General features: G+C 37.0%; 1 protein-coding gene across 8 annotated transcripts in view; it reads right to left on the bottom strand.

The window, feature by feature from the left end:
• Positions 1–16,741, bottom strand: part of MAPK14 (mitogen-activated protein kinase 14) — a 73,471-nt gene that overhangs the window by 23,859 nt on the left and 32,871 nt on the right. For 7 of the 8 annotated variants that reach the window (XR_009048044.1, XM_057699412.1, XM_057699411.1 and 4 more), the window contains exons 3-8: positions 16,526–16,584; positions 5,257–5,368; positions 4,510–4,539; positions 4,158–4,205; positions 2,911–3,025; positions 2,245–2,316 (exon numbers count right to left, since the gene is read on the bottom strand). Coding sequence is in view for 7 of the 8 variants with exons in the window: in XM_057699412.1 (XP_057555395.1) it covers positions 2,245–2,316; positions 2,911–3,025; positions 4,158–4,205; positions 4,510–4,539; positions 5,257–5,368; positions 16,526–16,584 (436 nt within the window). In the remaining variant the exon portion in view is untranslated. The remainder of the gene's footprint in view (positions 1–2,244; positions 2,317–2,910; positions 3,026–4,157; positions 4,206–4,509; positions 4,540–5,256; positions 5,369–16,525; positions 16,585–16,741) is intronic. The other variant, XM_057699414.1, reaches the window with a different exon arrangement.

Genomic DNA, 16,741 nt, shown 5'->3' on the forward strand with positions numbered 1-16,741 from the left:
ATCAACTGGGGATTTGAAAAAGTAATAGAAAACATTTTCTTCTCCCCTTGTCAGGCAACCAAAGCTACATCCACACAGATGGCAACTGATAAGAAGAGAGTTATGTATATTACAAACACAAATCCTCTGAATTTGAGTTTTCCAATCCAGGAGAACATCTGTCTGAAAAGGAGACAAGTAGAAAAGAAACAGTGTATTACTAAAATAAGAATTTTGAAATAAATTCTCATGTTATTAAAAAGAGAATCTCCTGGTAAAAAGTTTAAATGCTAGGTTTTCTACATAAAGCTCACAGAAGGAAAAGAAGCAGGCATAAAAGGGAAGGCTTCTTAGAGGCTGAGAGTTAGCATTTTAAAAGGGTCAAGCCATCAGTAGGCAACTGTCATTGAGACAGGGCCACAGGGCACACACCAACTGCTTTGAAACCTTTCTACCAGTAGCCTGCCAAGGGGATCCATCCTTTACTACCTGTTACAGAATTTAAATAAAACAAAAAACTAGCCTTTAATGATTCATAAGCAGATAAAGTGGGAAGATGAAGGGAGACACTACTTCCCAAGCATCACTGATGAAGATGATGGCTAACACTTACTGGCAGGCTCTGTTCTAAGTACTCTCTAGACATCATCTCACTGGATTCTCACAACCACCTTGTGAAGTATATACTATTATTAGTAGTTTACAGTTCAGGAAACCGAGAGGCAGAGGTTAGACAACTTGGTCAAATTCAGAGCTGGGAGTAAAAGAGCTAAATAAGAGCTCAATCCTGGAAGTCTGATTCTAGAGCATGTGCTCCTAACCAGTATGCTCTACTGTGTCTCTCTATCACTTTGTGTGTCTATGTAGGTATGTGTCCATGACTGACTATAGATGGAAATACAGATGCAAAGAAGAGGAAGGGGTGGGCGAACAGAGGAGAGCATCAGAGCAGCGTGCTCAGAAGGATAGACTAAAGAAAGGGACTCTGAGGTTTACGTACCTGAGGAAAAAGAAAATTACAAATTTTCCCTAATTCTCTTAGCTTGGACTATAATGCATATATCAAATGTCTAAGAAACAGGTATAAAGTAAATGAAGCAAAGGACAAAGGAGAAACACTAGGTTTTAAAATTAGAATCTGGGGATGAGGAGGAATAAGGTGAGCTATATAAGGAGACTATATCAATCTAGTAATATTCAGACAGAAATAAACGGCTGAGGGAAGAGGTTTTTCAGTTCATTAGGAAAGTAGCAGAAGATAGAATATGTGGATCAATAGCATAAACATCACAGTCACCACAGCAGTAACATTCCAACTGTAAGCCAGTAAACTGACATCCTGGTTTACAAACTCAATGAGTTTGCTTAGGTGAGGTGCTAACACAGCTTTCAGGTCTCTAATCATGATAGAATACAGGCAATTGCAGCATCTCTAAATGCTCAACCAAACCCACGGAAGGCTAGTCAAATGAACTTTACAAAAATCTTCAAACCTAATTCTAGACAAATATTTCAAAATTCTTTCTTGCCTAAGTATCTTCCCCAAGTGGAACTGATGGGAGTTACAACAAATCATGTTTTGGTGATATTATTACTACACTGTGAAACGGGCATGCAGCAGACAGAAAAGGGGCTAAAATAAAGGAGCCACGAGAAACCATAAACTAGACAATAAATCTAGAAGTAAATTAAGGTTTGGCTAAATCTGGGATAAAAATGAAGTCCTACTGAGGGTAAAAAAAAAAGGCACAAGACAGGGTGACCTTATCTCCTTGCTTTTATTATTTGTTGTTAAACAATAAACATAACGAGTCGGCAGGTGTATCATTACAAGCACCAAATACAGCCTTCTTAATTTGTAAACCAAACACAAAAGCAAGATGCCCCTGATTTATAAATGGTTATCTTGTGTTCATTGAGTGTTGGTGCAAGAAGACTAAACCAGTCATTGAGATCAAGAACTCACCAATACACTCAGGTCGCAGAATGGCTGTGGGAAAATTAATATAATAAGGAACTTGCTGCAAAAAAGATGACATATGAAAGATTTAAAGGGCTTTCCAGATTATGAAGAATTTTTGCAACTCACAAAAGTAAATTGAAGCCTCTTTCTTAGCAAGGCAAGAGGGAAGATCTCACAATGGATATCAGGACTGTAAAAGCAAGTAACTGAAAACCCTTTCTAGAGATAGGCAAAAGTAATATACTTCCATGGACACCAAAATACAGACAAGAAACAAGAACCCAAAACTTTTTAAAGGATACGGTCTGTACCAGGAAACAATGTTCTTCCAGTCAACAGCTCGGCCATTATGCATCCCACTGACCAAATATCAACTGGCAAAATTAAAGAGAAATAAAAATAATACAATGTCACTATTATACTTGGCTACAAATGGAACTATAGTTAGGGGATGAAATACTCAAATATTTAAGACATCTGAGGTTCAACAATCATACTCGTTTTCACAGAAACAAATAAGCTAAGACCTTCACCACATTCAAGGGCTTCATAGGTGGGCTAAGTCAAAACACAGTTATGGCAAGAGATATAAGCTGCTCACAAAGGGGCAAAGGTTTCTTACTGGTAGAAATAATGGATTCTCCCAAGTAATACTGAGAGGTTAATATTATGAACTCAATGTCTTCAGGTAGAAATTCTGAGAGAATATGAGAGACTATGTTGAAAATATAAATAAGTAAAAAGCTGACTGTTAAATCACAAAGTTTGAAAAACCCCACTTTCTGTATTCTGAGCAACTGAAATATTTTCTATTCGTGGACTTAAAAGGGTCACTAAGGGAAGAAAAAAAATGTTTTCTCCTACTCCCCCCATCTTCACTTCTGAGAACCCCAAATATACTTCTGAGAACCCCTAATTAATACCAACATGGTATTAATAAGGCCCCAAATAACCAGTGCAAGTAGTACCTGTCTGGTTGTAATGCATCCAGTTCAGCATGATCTCAGGAGCCCTGTACCACCTAGTGGCCACATAGCCTGTCATTTCATCATCTGTATGTCGAGCCAGTCCGAAATCCAAGATCTAAGGGAGAGAAAAGAAATGAGGCACTGGAACAAACTCCTAAGGGGGGGAAAAAACTCTAGCGCCTTATAAAAAGTGAGACCAATGCAGCACTTTCATAAACATATTTCCTAGTCCATGCTTAGAATCCATGGGGAACACAGCAAGAACTTAAAAAAAAAAAAAAAAAGAATCACAAAAAGCAAAACAAAAATGCCACTGCTAGGCACTTATCCAAGAGCAATGAAAATATATGTTCTACACAAAGGCTTGCACATGAATATTCATAGCAGCTTTACAGAGCCCTGAAATGGGACTGAAGCAGGTATCTATCAATAGGTGATGGACAAACAAATTGTGGTATAGTCCTAAAATGGATCTACTTGGCAACAAAAAGGAATGAGCTTTTGATACACACATTACAGATGGATCTCAATAATATTATACTAAGCAAAAGTCAGACACACATAGAAAAATACTGTATGATTCCACTTGCATGAAACTCCAGAATAGGTAAATCTACTCTATAGTGTCAGAAAGGGTTAGGGGGTAGAGGGGTGGGTACTGGCTAGGAAGGGGCACGACGGAACTTTCTGGAGTGATGGATATGTCCTTTATCATAATTGTGTTGGTGGTCACATAGCGATATAAATTTGTCAAATATACACTTAAAATGATGCATTTTATTATGAATTATGTTTTGAAAAAATTGAGTAAAAAAAGAAATGAAACAAAGTTAAAATTTCAGAGTTGTTTGTTCTTCAAAGACTATCTCTTCTTTGAATTATTTGGAATAAGCGGGTTTCTGCCATTTTTTCTCTTAGAAACCGATATAATCTAATAATTATTCAAAAGGACTAACTTGATATTCATACTATAATTCTCCTTTATTATAACTAATATAGTAAATTTCTAATTTAACTTTATTTTAGAATGAAAACAAGACACCTGATGCTACCTTCAATATCAACTTTAAACTAAAGCTTACTAAATCTCCAGTTTAAACTTCAAAGTCTAATGATATTCCTAAGGACAATATGAATTTTCAGATAAAAAGTCATAGCTTTTTAAACCCATCCCCTATATAAATTTGCCTGGTTAGTCAAACATATAATTAAAAGGTGAAACAATTACCACTGTCACTTCATCCTACCTTCAGCTCACAGTCTTCATTCACAGCTAGATTACTAGGTTTTAGGTCCTAGGAAGCAAATAAGAGAGGACAGGATCAACTTTATGATGCATGGTAAATTCTCTCCCTAAAGGTAATGATGAAAAGCTAAACATAAAAGACTTCATCCAGCTATAAACAGACAATCTCCATTCTATAGCCACTATCTAGTCCTCATTAGCCTTAAATAGGTAAAAACTATACGTTTCTTTAATTAGTTTAAACCTAGAGCAAAGTTGCAATCAATGTTTCAATGGCTAAAGTAAGCTTAGATTAGGATCTTGCCAGTCTCCCCACCCACACCCCAATAATTTAATCAAAACACAATACCTACCCTGTGAATTATGTCAGCTGAATGTATATACTGTGAAAAAGCAAAAAATCAGTTACAGTTATCTCCAACCTTCTATTGTCATATTATATGATATATTTGAAGCACATTTTTATGAGTCAATAAGAAATGCTAATACTAACAGCAGGGTTAGAAATCAGGACAAGTAATTATCAGTAGTCTATACATTTATCATAACTATGATTTCCATACTATCAACTCTATTCATAGAGCTGGAGTATGAGTGAAATAGAGCTTTCAACCTATTTTCTGGTGGGTGCTCTGGAGTGCAATAGGACTCAAGCTGTTAAATATTAAAGGTGGTTTTATCTGCCCCTGCCACAAATAAATTAGCCTCCTTGAGGATGTTTTCAAAGTTTTAACATGACACTGACAGATATTAGATTACATCAAGAAATTGTTATTACTGTTTAGATGTGATAATGAAGAGTCCTTAACTCTCAGACATGCCTACAGAAGTATCGATGGGTGGAAATGATATGATGTCTACACTTGCCTTAAAATAATCCATGTTTTGGGGGAATATGAAAGAAATAAGATTAGCCATATGTTGGTAACTGTGTTCACTGAGTAAACACAGGAGTTCTTTATAGTATGACTGTATTTGTGATTTTTGTACTAAATCTTCTGTAAGAAAAGTTTTGTTTGTTTTCCCTTAAGCCCTAAATAGAAGGGAGAGAGGGAGAGGGAGAATTCATTCTTCAAAATTGTTATTAATACTGCCTGTACCTTGAGACCACGGAGAATCTGGTAGATAAGGAACTGAACGTGGTCATCCGTAAGCTTCTGACATTTCACAATGTTGTTCAGATCTGCCCCCATGAGATGGGTCACCAGGTACCTAGAAGTTAATGGAGAGTTACACAATAATTCAGAAACCCTAAGAAAGCTCTGCTTTTCATAAGACTATTAGAAGTCCAGACTCGGTAAGTACCACAATGACAGCTAAATTATAACTATTCATGGGGGATTCATGTTCAACTTCACTATTCTAACTTTACTACTTGTCATCTATTTTTCTAAAAATTTTTATACTTGTTCCTACTTGACATCTTCTCCTAGGTTCTCTAAAGAAAAGAAAAAAAGCAAAGATGGAGATTAGAATGATATATGTGTTAGTATCGGTTTTCTTAAAAATGTTATTACTGCATGAGAAATATACAGTATAACTAAATGCATGGCCACATTTTTAAATCTACCATTACATTTTCATCTCATTATATATCCTCCAAGTTGTAGGTTCTAAAATAGGAGTATCTTCAAATGAATTTATTCACAAAACAGAAACAGACTCACAAACATAGAAAATAAACTTATGGTTACCAAAGGGGAAGCAGGGAGAGAGATAAATCAGGAGTTTGGGATTACCAGATACAAACTACTGTATATAAAACAGATAACCAGGTCCTACTGTACAGCACAGAGAACTATATTCAATATTCTGTAATAAACCATAATGGAAAAGAATATGAAAAAGGATATACACACACACACCCACCCCCGAATCACTTTGCTGTACACCAGAAACGAACACAACATTCTAAATCAACTATACTTCAATAAAAAATAAATAAAATAGTAACTTTAAATTTTCAAATTATAACTCTCCTTTTTCAGGAATGACTGGTAAAAGGATGTTGTTCACTGACAATATTTCAGTATTTGTTTTTTTTGAGCAATCAAAATATGTATTTTATAATTATTTCATATGCTTTTTCCTTCCCGTTATAAATCACTGTAATTTGTTTTGCCATTTGTATTCACTATTTTCTACTTCATTATATAACGATTATAACATACAAATATAATTTAATTTTAAATTGTTTTCTAGACTTTCATTCCAAGGATAACATGGTAGAGAAACATCTAAAATAACATTTTTAGTAAGAGTATTTAGGATGCTTTGTACTTGAATAATTGTTTTTAGCTCATTCCTGAGTTTTTGTATAACTCATTATTACATTTCAAAATGCATTTTGACTCCCCAGAGTGAGTACTAACAGGAGCTGGATCCTGTATTTAAAGGAAGGAGGAATACATTTTATCTGCAAGCAAGATGAGGCATTCTAGAACTTCTCACAGGTGTGGTGTTGGATATTTATCCTGTCCTTTCATTGTAAGATTAGGGAACGATTACATTCAAGTCCAACAGGTTCACTGTAGATATTCTAGGCACAATGCCTTACCCACTCATTACTGTATCACACTGCTATGAGAACATACAAACCACAATCAGTACTAAGGAGGCTGAATTTTTAAAAATTCAGTTAAGTTTTATCTACTGTGAGAATCATTACCCATTCCTGAGGCTGAATAATAATGTGTATCAATTGAGCTATTAAAAAAATGCTGACTTCATTTTTATTTTTTTAATAAATTTGGAAGAAAAGAAACCAGGCCAGTAAATTTAAAGGTATATTAATGTCTCATATGACTATACATGTATGACCTCTCTTTACACACACACACATCCTCACTACATTTATTACTTTCTTTCCTCAAAGAAGAATTACCTTTTTTTTCTGTTTCCTAATTTCTCTGTTTGGCTGCTATGGTTACTTCCCAATTTCATGGAGAGCAATAGGACTTAGCATAGATATAACGTTCGGTAAGATTTTAGCATTTCACATTCTTAAAACTTGCATGTTTATGTTGCCTTGAGGAAAGAGTGGAATAAATGTCACTTAAAGACTATACTGGCTTTCTTGAAATGTTTTCATAAAGGTTGTTCTGATTTAAGAGATGTTCCAAGATCAACATAACATAACCAAAGACATTCATGCTTGCTTCACGCCAAGCACTATTTATTATGCCCATGCCTCATGCACTCTTCCCAACAACTCTATCATGTAAGTTCCAGTAGTATTCCCATTTTGCTAATGAGGAAACACAATCAGAACAAGTATATACAATCTGCTCAAGGTTAAAAGAGTGGTAATGTCAGGGGCTGAATCCAAAATTGTTTAATCTCAGAGACCATGATCTTAAATCACAGCCCATACTGCCTCCAAATTCTTCCAGTTGACACAGAATTTCAGTCAAGAGAATGATTTCTTTTAAGTTTTATAAATGTTGCAATATTCCATCCTAATCACACTCACTGAATTTTTTTAACCCCAAATGGATACAAAATCCGACAGGGGCTTCCTAGGTGGCGCAGTGGTTAAGAATCCGCCTGCCAATGCTAGGGACACAGGTTCAAGCCCTGCTCCAGGAAGATCCCACATGCCAAGGAGCAACTAAGCCCGTGTGCCACAACTATTGAGCCTGCGCTTTAGAGCCCATGAGCCACAACTACTGAGCCCACGTGCTGCAACGACTGAAGCCCATGCGCCTAGAGCCACTGCTCCACAATAGGAGGAGCCACGGCAGTGAGAAGCCCATGCACCACGACAAAGAGTAGCCCTCACTCACCGCAGCTGGGGAAAGCCCATGCACAGCAAAAAAGACTCAACGCAACCAATAAAATAAAAAAATAAATTAAAAAAAAATCTGACAAATATATGAGAATGTTGTGAACAACTGATTAATACTGTGAAATCAGAACTTCCCCAGAAAATCTGGGATAATGGTTGTCATATCCATAACACCAATTGTAACAATCTGCAAGGCTCAGGCTGAGGAAAAGGGAAATCCAATTTCTGTTTTATAAGACTGCTTTGCAAATAATTACATTTTATGACACTGAATAGTAAGAGGATTATTCTTTCAAATTTCAAAAATATTTTTAAGGAGAAAAGGTAAACAAAGGAAACACTGTTCTGGATGATTCTACCTAGAATCTATCTTAATTTGCCTTGAAATAAAACCTAAAAATCTTAACTCTCTAATGTCTGTGCTAGTTCACAAAGGTGTTAAGCAGTACTACCAAATCAAACACAGTAATTTCAAGTCTAAGTATTGTGTTTAAATGGTTACCAATAATGTAAGAAATTCTATACAGCCAGAAGACTACTCATTGCACAGGCTGAGAGAAAGCATGCTTTTAGTTAGAATATTCTACCAGTGTGTACCTAATTCCCCCATCTTTAGAAAGTAACTAAATAAGTAGGACTTTCTTAGGCTGAAAATATGATTTCATAGCCTGATAATACAAATCTTATTTTCACTTTTCTTGTGAAGATGGTCTCCTTTAAACTTAAACTATAAAGAGCACAAATGATCATTTCCCAAAGTAAAATGTACTGTACCAGCAAAAAGGCTGAACTCTACAATCAGTACTCTAGACAGTGCCCCCTTTAGAGCTTCACTGGATAACACCCAATTGTCAAGACTCCTACCCTACTGCCTTTTTTTGTTTGTTTTAAAAGCATAATACAATCAGAAAGAATCTATGCAGAAACAAATCTCTTCTATATCTATAGTTTGACATCTCTACTACTGCTAGCCCTATCTGATAAAGTAATTACCAAAAAGGGCAAAAATAATTTCCATATTAAAACAAAGTACTGTATTTAAAATAATCACAGGGATTGCGCTTACCTGCATAGTGGTTAAGAATCCTCCTGCCAATGCAGGGGACACAGGTTTGATCCCTGGTCTGGGAAGATTCCACATGCCACAGAGCAACTAAGCCCATGCACCACAACTACTGAGCCTGCGAGCCACAACTAATGAGCCCATGCTCTGCAACTACTGAAGCCTGCGCTCCTAGAGCCTGTGCTCTGCCACCACAATGGGAAGCCCGCGCACTGCAACGAAGAGTAGCCCCCACTCTCTGCAACTACAGAAAGCCCGCACATAGTAATGAAGACCGAATGCAGTCAATAGAAAAAGAAAGAAAGAAAGGAAGGAAGGAAGGAAGGAAGGAAGGAAGAAATGTTAAAATAATCACAGGGATTGACAATTTGTAACCACACACTTCTGAAATACACCCAATGATGCTTAGGACTCACTACAGCCTATTCTGAAAACAGCAGACAGAGTGATTTTGTAAAAATGAAAAATAGATCATGTCACTCCTCTCAAAAGGCTTCTCATTTCACTTAAACACAAAAATACCTTCAGCAGCAGATAAAGCTGTACATAATCCAGTATCCTGTTCCCAATTATCTCTCTCATTTCTTCATCTACTTCTCTCCCTTGCTCTCACTTAGCTCTACACTGGCCTCCTTACTCCAGCCACACAGGCCCCCTTGCTGCAATTCCAATATAGCATGCAGTCTTCTGCCTCAGGACCTCTGCACTGGCGGTTCTTTCTGTCTGGAATGCTCTTCCTCTAGATATCCACTAGTCTAATTCTTCTACTTCTTCGAATTTTTGCTCAAAATTCACCTTCTCAATGAGGCCTATCCTTACCACCCCATTTAAAACTGCATTTCTCTTCCTGCCCTCACACTCCCAATTCCCCTTCCCTGCTCTGTCTTTTCTTCTTGTCCATAGCATCATTGCCTGCTAACATGTTATCCAATTTCCTCTTTTATATCCTCATTGTTTACTGCTATCTATCTGTACAATGTTCAAGGAGGACTCTTTTTTTGGTCTCTTTTTTGATACTCTGTAGTTTCTAAAGTACCTAAAACATTGTCTAACAGATATCAAACATTAAATTACCACTGAATTGAACTGAACGACCCAGGACATCTCATACAGCATTACTAGTAAGACCAGGCAAGGGCCTATCTTATTGAAATACTCATGCCAAAGATCTTATCTGGTAAGCAGACCAGACTGTTCTACTGTAAGGGGTAAAAGCACCATTCAGGAGCCAGGTAGGCAGCTTAGCCAGCTTATTTCACAACAAACTACTCTCTTCATCTGAAGTAAAGACTACTGAAAGGTGCCCCTCTACATTACTTGCAACAAACAAACCAGATTCAATATTCTACCATACCGTCTATATTTCAGGATACAAACAAAAAAGCTAGTCAAAAGAGGATACATTGGGCATGCTATCAGACAGCTAGACTGCCAACCAGTCATAAACAAGAAACCACAAGGTTACTCATTTATTCAATCACTCTATCAACAAATATTTATTGTTGAGCACTGGGAGTGCAACAGTGGAAAAGAGAGACACAGAATTTTTTATTTTTTTTCCTTTGGCTGGACCTTGCCGCATGCGGGATCTTAGTTCCCTAATCAGGGATCGAACCCACGCCCCCTGCAGTGGAAGCACAAAGCCTTCACCAGTGGACCAACAGGGAAGTCCTGAGAGATACAGAATTTAGATGACAGGAAGGCATATAATCATACTAGAACATGATTAGAGCTATAAAAGGGAACATGAAGGTGCTGGAGAACACACAGGAGAGGGCTCCAACCCAGACTTAGGAAGGAGTCAATTAAGGAATGATGTCTTGAGGGACTCAAACTCAAAGCTAGACTTTGAAGCTTCTTTACCTTTTTACAACAGCTAATCTGAGAAAATGGAGGCATCTTACTGATCATGTCAGACAAAAACTGAATGTTATTTTCTTAAAGGCTGTATAATTTGTTTAGATTTCAAATGTGTGTCAGTGACAACACCTACATGCTTTACGAACTCTCTATCTTCATTCAGCAGACCTCTCTGATAAGGAAATAAACTGCAAATATAACTGTTAATACAGTTAACTCAATCATCTTCCTCCCTCACTGCTTCTCTGTGTATTACCTATCTTGAGCACTCAACCTATTTTCAAAGAATAAGAGTATTTCTGTAAGTCCAAACAACTGGGCTTGGAATTTCTTTTAGTGATGTAGGAAAGCACTATTTCAAGCAGATAATGCCTCTTAGCTAAATTAGGAAAACAATTCTCCTTCACCACCACCAAAAAAAAAAAAAAAAATCAGAATTTACTAAAACACAATTTTTATCCAAGTACAAAAGAAAAACCAAGGGTTATCTTCTCCTTTATCAGTCTCCATTCCACACAGATCTCTTCTTCTGTATACTTTATACATTTCCTTCATTTCTTTGATTATCTGTAATATATTTCAACCTCTATACCCAATCCTTACCTATCTGTTTCTTCAGATACAGTTATTTACCTTCTTTAGAGGCTTTCCTCCACTAAGCTTCTCTGATATCCTGAGATCACTAATACCCTGTATGTTGCTTTGACACTGCAAATTTGACTTGGTCCTTTAAGTTGTTGTAGGTAAGCATTTATGTTTCATCTCATTAATGAGACCACATGCAACTGAAGGCCTTTAGTTTTGACATCTTATATGGAATCCCTCACAGTATTTATCGAATAAGAAGGGTTAGCAAACTTTCAAATAAAGTCATAGCTCTGGGATCAAGAAAAATGTGATTAGAAATAGAGCCAAAAAGACCTAAGATGTGTGGGATTTTATTATATATGGTATTATACAATTCAGTTCATCTCTCTCAACTTCTGAAAACTTCTAACTACTAAAGACTCAGCAAAGAAGAAAATAAACTCGCTGCTCTAATAGAGCTTACAAGCTAGAGGGAGAAGACAGACAATAATAAATATATGATGATAAAATTTGCTAAGAATAAAGTAGTGTAAGGAGTAGACCCTGACAGTGGAGGTAGTATTTCAGCTATGGAGGTGGGGGAAAAAACGCTTCTGATGAAATCACCCTTCTGTAGGGTCTTGAAGGAGATGAAGGAGCCAGTCATGTGGATATGTGGGGAGAGTGTTCCAGGCCAACATTAGAAACCAGTGCAAAGGTTCTACTGAGAATGTGGATGTCTGTATTCAAGGAAGAATAAAGAGGCCAGAGTGGCTGGAAGGGAGAGAGTGATTGGGAAAAATACTGGATGAGGTCTGAGAGTGCACAGGAATAAAAATCATATAGGATCTTTCAGAACCTACCACACTATATTTTGTTTGGTCATTTAAATTGTTCTCTCCAATTAAGAGCCTCAGTCTATCATCAGGGATCATGTTTATCTAATTTGTTATATTCCCCAGAGAATATAACATAGGATGGGTATCTAAATATTTATGAATGAGATATGGTTAAAATACAAATATAGAAACTTCCTTTACCTATTCGGTACATTTAGCAGCTTTTACATTGATATAAAAGGCTACATACTTAGTGGTTGAACAATCATTTTTAGTTAGTGGAAGGCTAAATAAGCTAGGTAATTATCTGCCCATTGGCTTTCACTAAAACAATGGCTGCTCACTGACTCTGTTGTAGGTCTCCTGCTAAATAACGGCAGAATCTAAAACCCCACATCCACAACCCTCTTCAAGAACCAAGCAGAGATAAGGAACTCGGGTATAAGCAACTTGGGATGGGAAGTTGTGAAATAAGGGGAAAAATGACAATTCAGTTTTCCTGAAATTTGAGGAAGTTGTCTGCACTAGGAGTCCAAAAACTCTTCATTATTTACTAAGCTTGATCAGGGAACCACTGTAGTTAAGAAAAGGCAATGTTATAGTAGCATGAAGTTGCAGCTTACTCTAGGGGTTAGGTTCTAATATCAGCTATTTCAAGATTTTGGATTTGTATTGGTAACTAAATATTTGCAGTATGTGTATGGCACACATATGCCACCTCCTGCCAAATATTACCATCAAGAAGCAAACAGAAATGTCCAAATGATATCCAAGCATTAAAAAGATCTGGATATATCTTACAAAATGTTGCCATCTGTAAACCACATCATATTGCAGTCAAGACCAATTTGGTACTGTATACTCATTTTTTAACTCTACATTTTCCAAACACCAGCTCTGTTAGATTCAGTAACTGCACATTTTTTCTAATGATCAAAACTCACTACTTATTTATTATTCCTTTCTCAAAAGTATAGTCTTACGAATGAAATATGTAGGATGCCTATTAAATGAGAAATTTAAAATTCAGTAAAAACTTGAATTGTATGATAAATGGAAATTGCTAACTGAAACATGAAAAGGCACAAATACACATAACACATGAGTAAAGACTAACTGTAACTATGAAAAGTAATTAGAGATTTTGTTAATTAGCACAGAAAATTTACCTTCAAAATTACTGCCTGCTCTAAACCTGGCAGCCTGTAGAACCACTCTAGCCTTTAGCTTGCTTGACTTGTCCAGAACAGTGGGTCTTTGTTTGTTTTAATGTGAATTCGAATGCTTTAGGAAGTGCAGGTATTCTGTTGATAGCACTGAGCCTAGTTTATGTCATTTGTCTGGCCCTAAAGGTATTTAAATTACGCCCTGTAATTGTAGGTGAAGATATTTGATCTTTCACACAAACTCTGAAATGACTTTGGAAAACACTGAAATAACCAAACTCCTGGATGCACTAATTTTTTCTCAGTGACATCATAAAAAGTAAACAATGAAACATTTTTCCAAAAGGCATCCTTGTGTTCATCATTCTATTTTCAGAGATTCTCTGGGATTGAAAACACTTCAGAAGTGAGCCACCTCAATTTTCATCATTTTACATGGAAGTTAACTGGGACCCAGAGAGGCAAAGTGACTTGTCCAAGGTCTTACAGCCAACTGATGACCTGGTTACAAAAGTGTTTTGAATTTATTTCCCCTAACAAGATTTTGATTTCATCAAGGGAAAGATTAGTGTTCCTGATTACCCTAAGCCTTATTCTAATACTCTGCTCAGCAAGTATTCAACAGGTAGTACTGAGATTTGCTCCCAAGAGGTGAACTAAATTCTTAATTATAAACAATCATAACCCAAATAACACAATGCTGTATGTCAATTATATCTCAATAAAGCTGGAAATAAGTAAATAGAACCCAGCTACAGTTACACAGAAAGAACAGATTCTTGCTCAGTAGCCATGGTATTTGTTGAATGAATGAAGAAACAAAGGCAACTTCAATTCAATGGGTATGCTTGTAGTAGGTGGGCCTTCAAATGGAAAAGGAAACAATAGACCCTACAATGGATAAAACTTAACCTCTCAAAGACACTAGCCTTAAATAAGGCCTTTAACACAGGAAAAAGATTCATAATCCATTTCCATATGCCTGATTAAGGCAAAATACAGCATTAGCCCAGGCCAGCAAATTATTAATTCCTTTCTTTAAAAAAAAAAAAAATCAATCCTTGTCACTCCTAAAACCTCAGGCTATAGCTCAATCCTGATTTAAATTTTTTTCCAAAGTAATTCACAAACATATTACCTCAGCATTTTTTTCCACATTTAGACAGAATATCAAAAACCAACATTCTTAGGGCAGTGAAAATACATTGTACAATATTATAATGATGTGTCATTATATACTTGTCTAAATCCATAGAATGTACAACACTAAGAGTAAACTATGGACTTCAGGTAATTATGTGTCAATATAGTTTCATTCTTGGTAAAAAAAATATACCATTCTGGTCAGTGATGTTGATAATGGGGGAAGCGATGCACGTGCAGGGGCAGGAGGGTGAGCAGGAAACCTCTGTACCTTCCTCTCAATTTTGCTGTAGAGCTAAAGCTGCTCTTAAAACAAAAAAAAAAACAAAAAAACCTCAAAAAAGTTAAAATTAATTAATGTTAAAGAAAATAACATCACTGCAATATTCTCTTTTCCAAACACAGCCTACAACAGGGCTCAACAACTTGCAACAAACATGTCCCTGCCTGGGTAGCATCCAGTAAGAAGGCTTTGGAAGCTTCCACATTCTAGTGCCAAGCAGGGCTCAGGAAGCACAGCTGTCTTAGTTATTGCCTTTTTTTTTTTCCCCTTTGCTTGACGGAAGTTCCAAACTTTCATTAGCAGGATCGAGGTTAATGTGGGTGGGAGTTCTTGCACTTAGACCAGATTCTCCTTCTCTCACCTACTCTCGGTCATATCATGTTGCAACTAAGTTCAAGTGGTGGGAAGTTTTTTGCTACCTTTCCTCCTTCTCTTTCCATTTAATATTCCATATTTCTTTTCCATTTTTTTCTTTTCCCCTTTCATTAGACAGAACACACAAGCTCAAACATCTCCCCTGCTCCCTCCCACTTGTTCTTTGGGAAATGAGCAAATGGTGCTTGTAATGGTGCTTGCACTCGGCCTAGGATAAGGGCAGGAGAAAATGAATCCAGGATAAGGGTGGGGTTAAGTTCAGTACTGGGGACAACAGAGAGTAGAGGTTAAGGAAGAACAGCCAGGACCTGCAATTTTTTGTTTTGGACTTTCACAATAGTCATTCTTTCCAGTTAGGAATGTCAAAGTTTCAACAGGACAAAATGTATAACTCTGAATTTAAGCTGCACCTTCTCTCTTATGGTATATATATCTGTGAATTGGGGATGGGAGGGAGGTATGCTAATTCAGATATTGGGAAAGCTACAGTAGAGCACTCACACACACATCCACAACACTTGCTGGAATCTATCTTGTACTCATACATCTGCAACCTGGGCATGCGAGGGCATTACTGCCCTATGGGGCAACCCTTGCCAATGGAGTCAGGAGCCAGTGGTTAAATACTCCCCATCTGAGATGCATTCTATACAACTTCTTAGAAGACCCTGGCAGTTTTCAGCCCAGTTGCGCACAATGGTGACCAACTCAATAACGTATCCTCGTAGCAACTTTCCCTCCCTGATTCATTTTCCTAGCCCCCGACTACTGGTTCTTGAGAATCTCAGGCCCTGCTTTCTGGGGGGTCCCAGGCTAAAACAATAAAGACAGTCATAAAACTGGGAGAATCAGCTTTCTGAACATGTGAGGCCTGCCATTTGTCACAGTAAAGAAATCCAATACTACTTGAAAGATCAGCACGCATTTCCCACACACAAGAAGGATAAAAGAAATGGAAGAATCTATATGGAACCAGGGTTCCACTGCATTTCTTGATATAAGCGTGTCCCTTTGAAAGCTGGGACAGACAATTTGAGAATAAAAATCATGGTCAAAACTCCCTATGCTCTTTTCCATAGAACTCTTGCCAGGACCCACCACTGTGGGGTCCCACCAAATAGGGCACAATGTGCCTGAGATGATGAAAATACTAATTTACACCCCCCAAAATATACATCTTCTGTATCCACCCCCCACCCCCCAAAAGAGCTGGATGATAGGAATAAAGAATCTAAGTCTGATAGTGCTAAGTGGTTCAGGAAGGCAAACACAGAAGATTTACTCACACATCATTGAATTCCTCCAGAGATCTTGCAGGTGTGAAAACATCCAACAGACCAATCACCTGTAAGAAAACATAAAAATCAAACAGTAAATAAATACTGAATTTACCCATAAGGTCTTAATCATTTTAATAGGAACTAATTCCAAATCCTGCTCTCAGTTCAATAACATTACATCATCCTATACTTAACAACTCCAACTTATTTTTTATCCAAATT

This window comes from Hippopotamus amphibius, chromosome 11, assembly GCF_030028045.1.
Source record: "Hippopotamus amphibius kiboko isolate mHipAmp2 chromosome 11, mHipAmp2.hap2, whole genome shotgun sequence".
In the NCBI taxonomy this organism is placed as follows: domain Eukaryota; kingdom Metazoa; phylum Chordata; class Mammalia; order Artiodactyla; family Hippopotamidae; genus Hippopotamus; species Hippopotamus amphibius.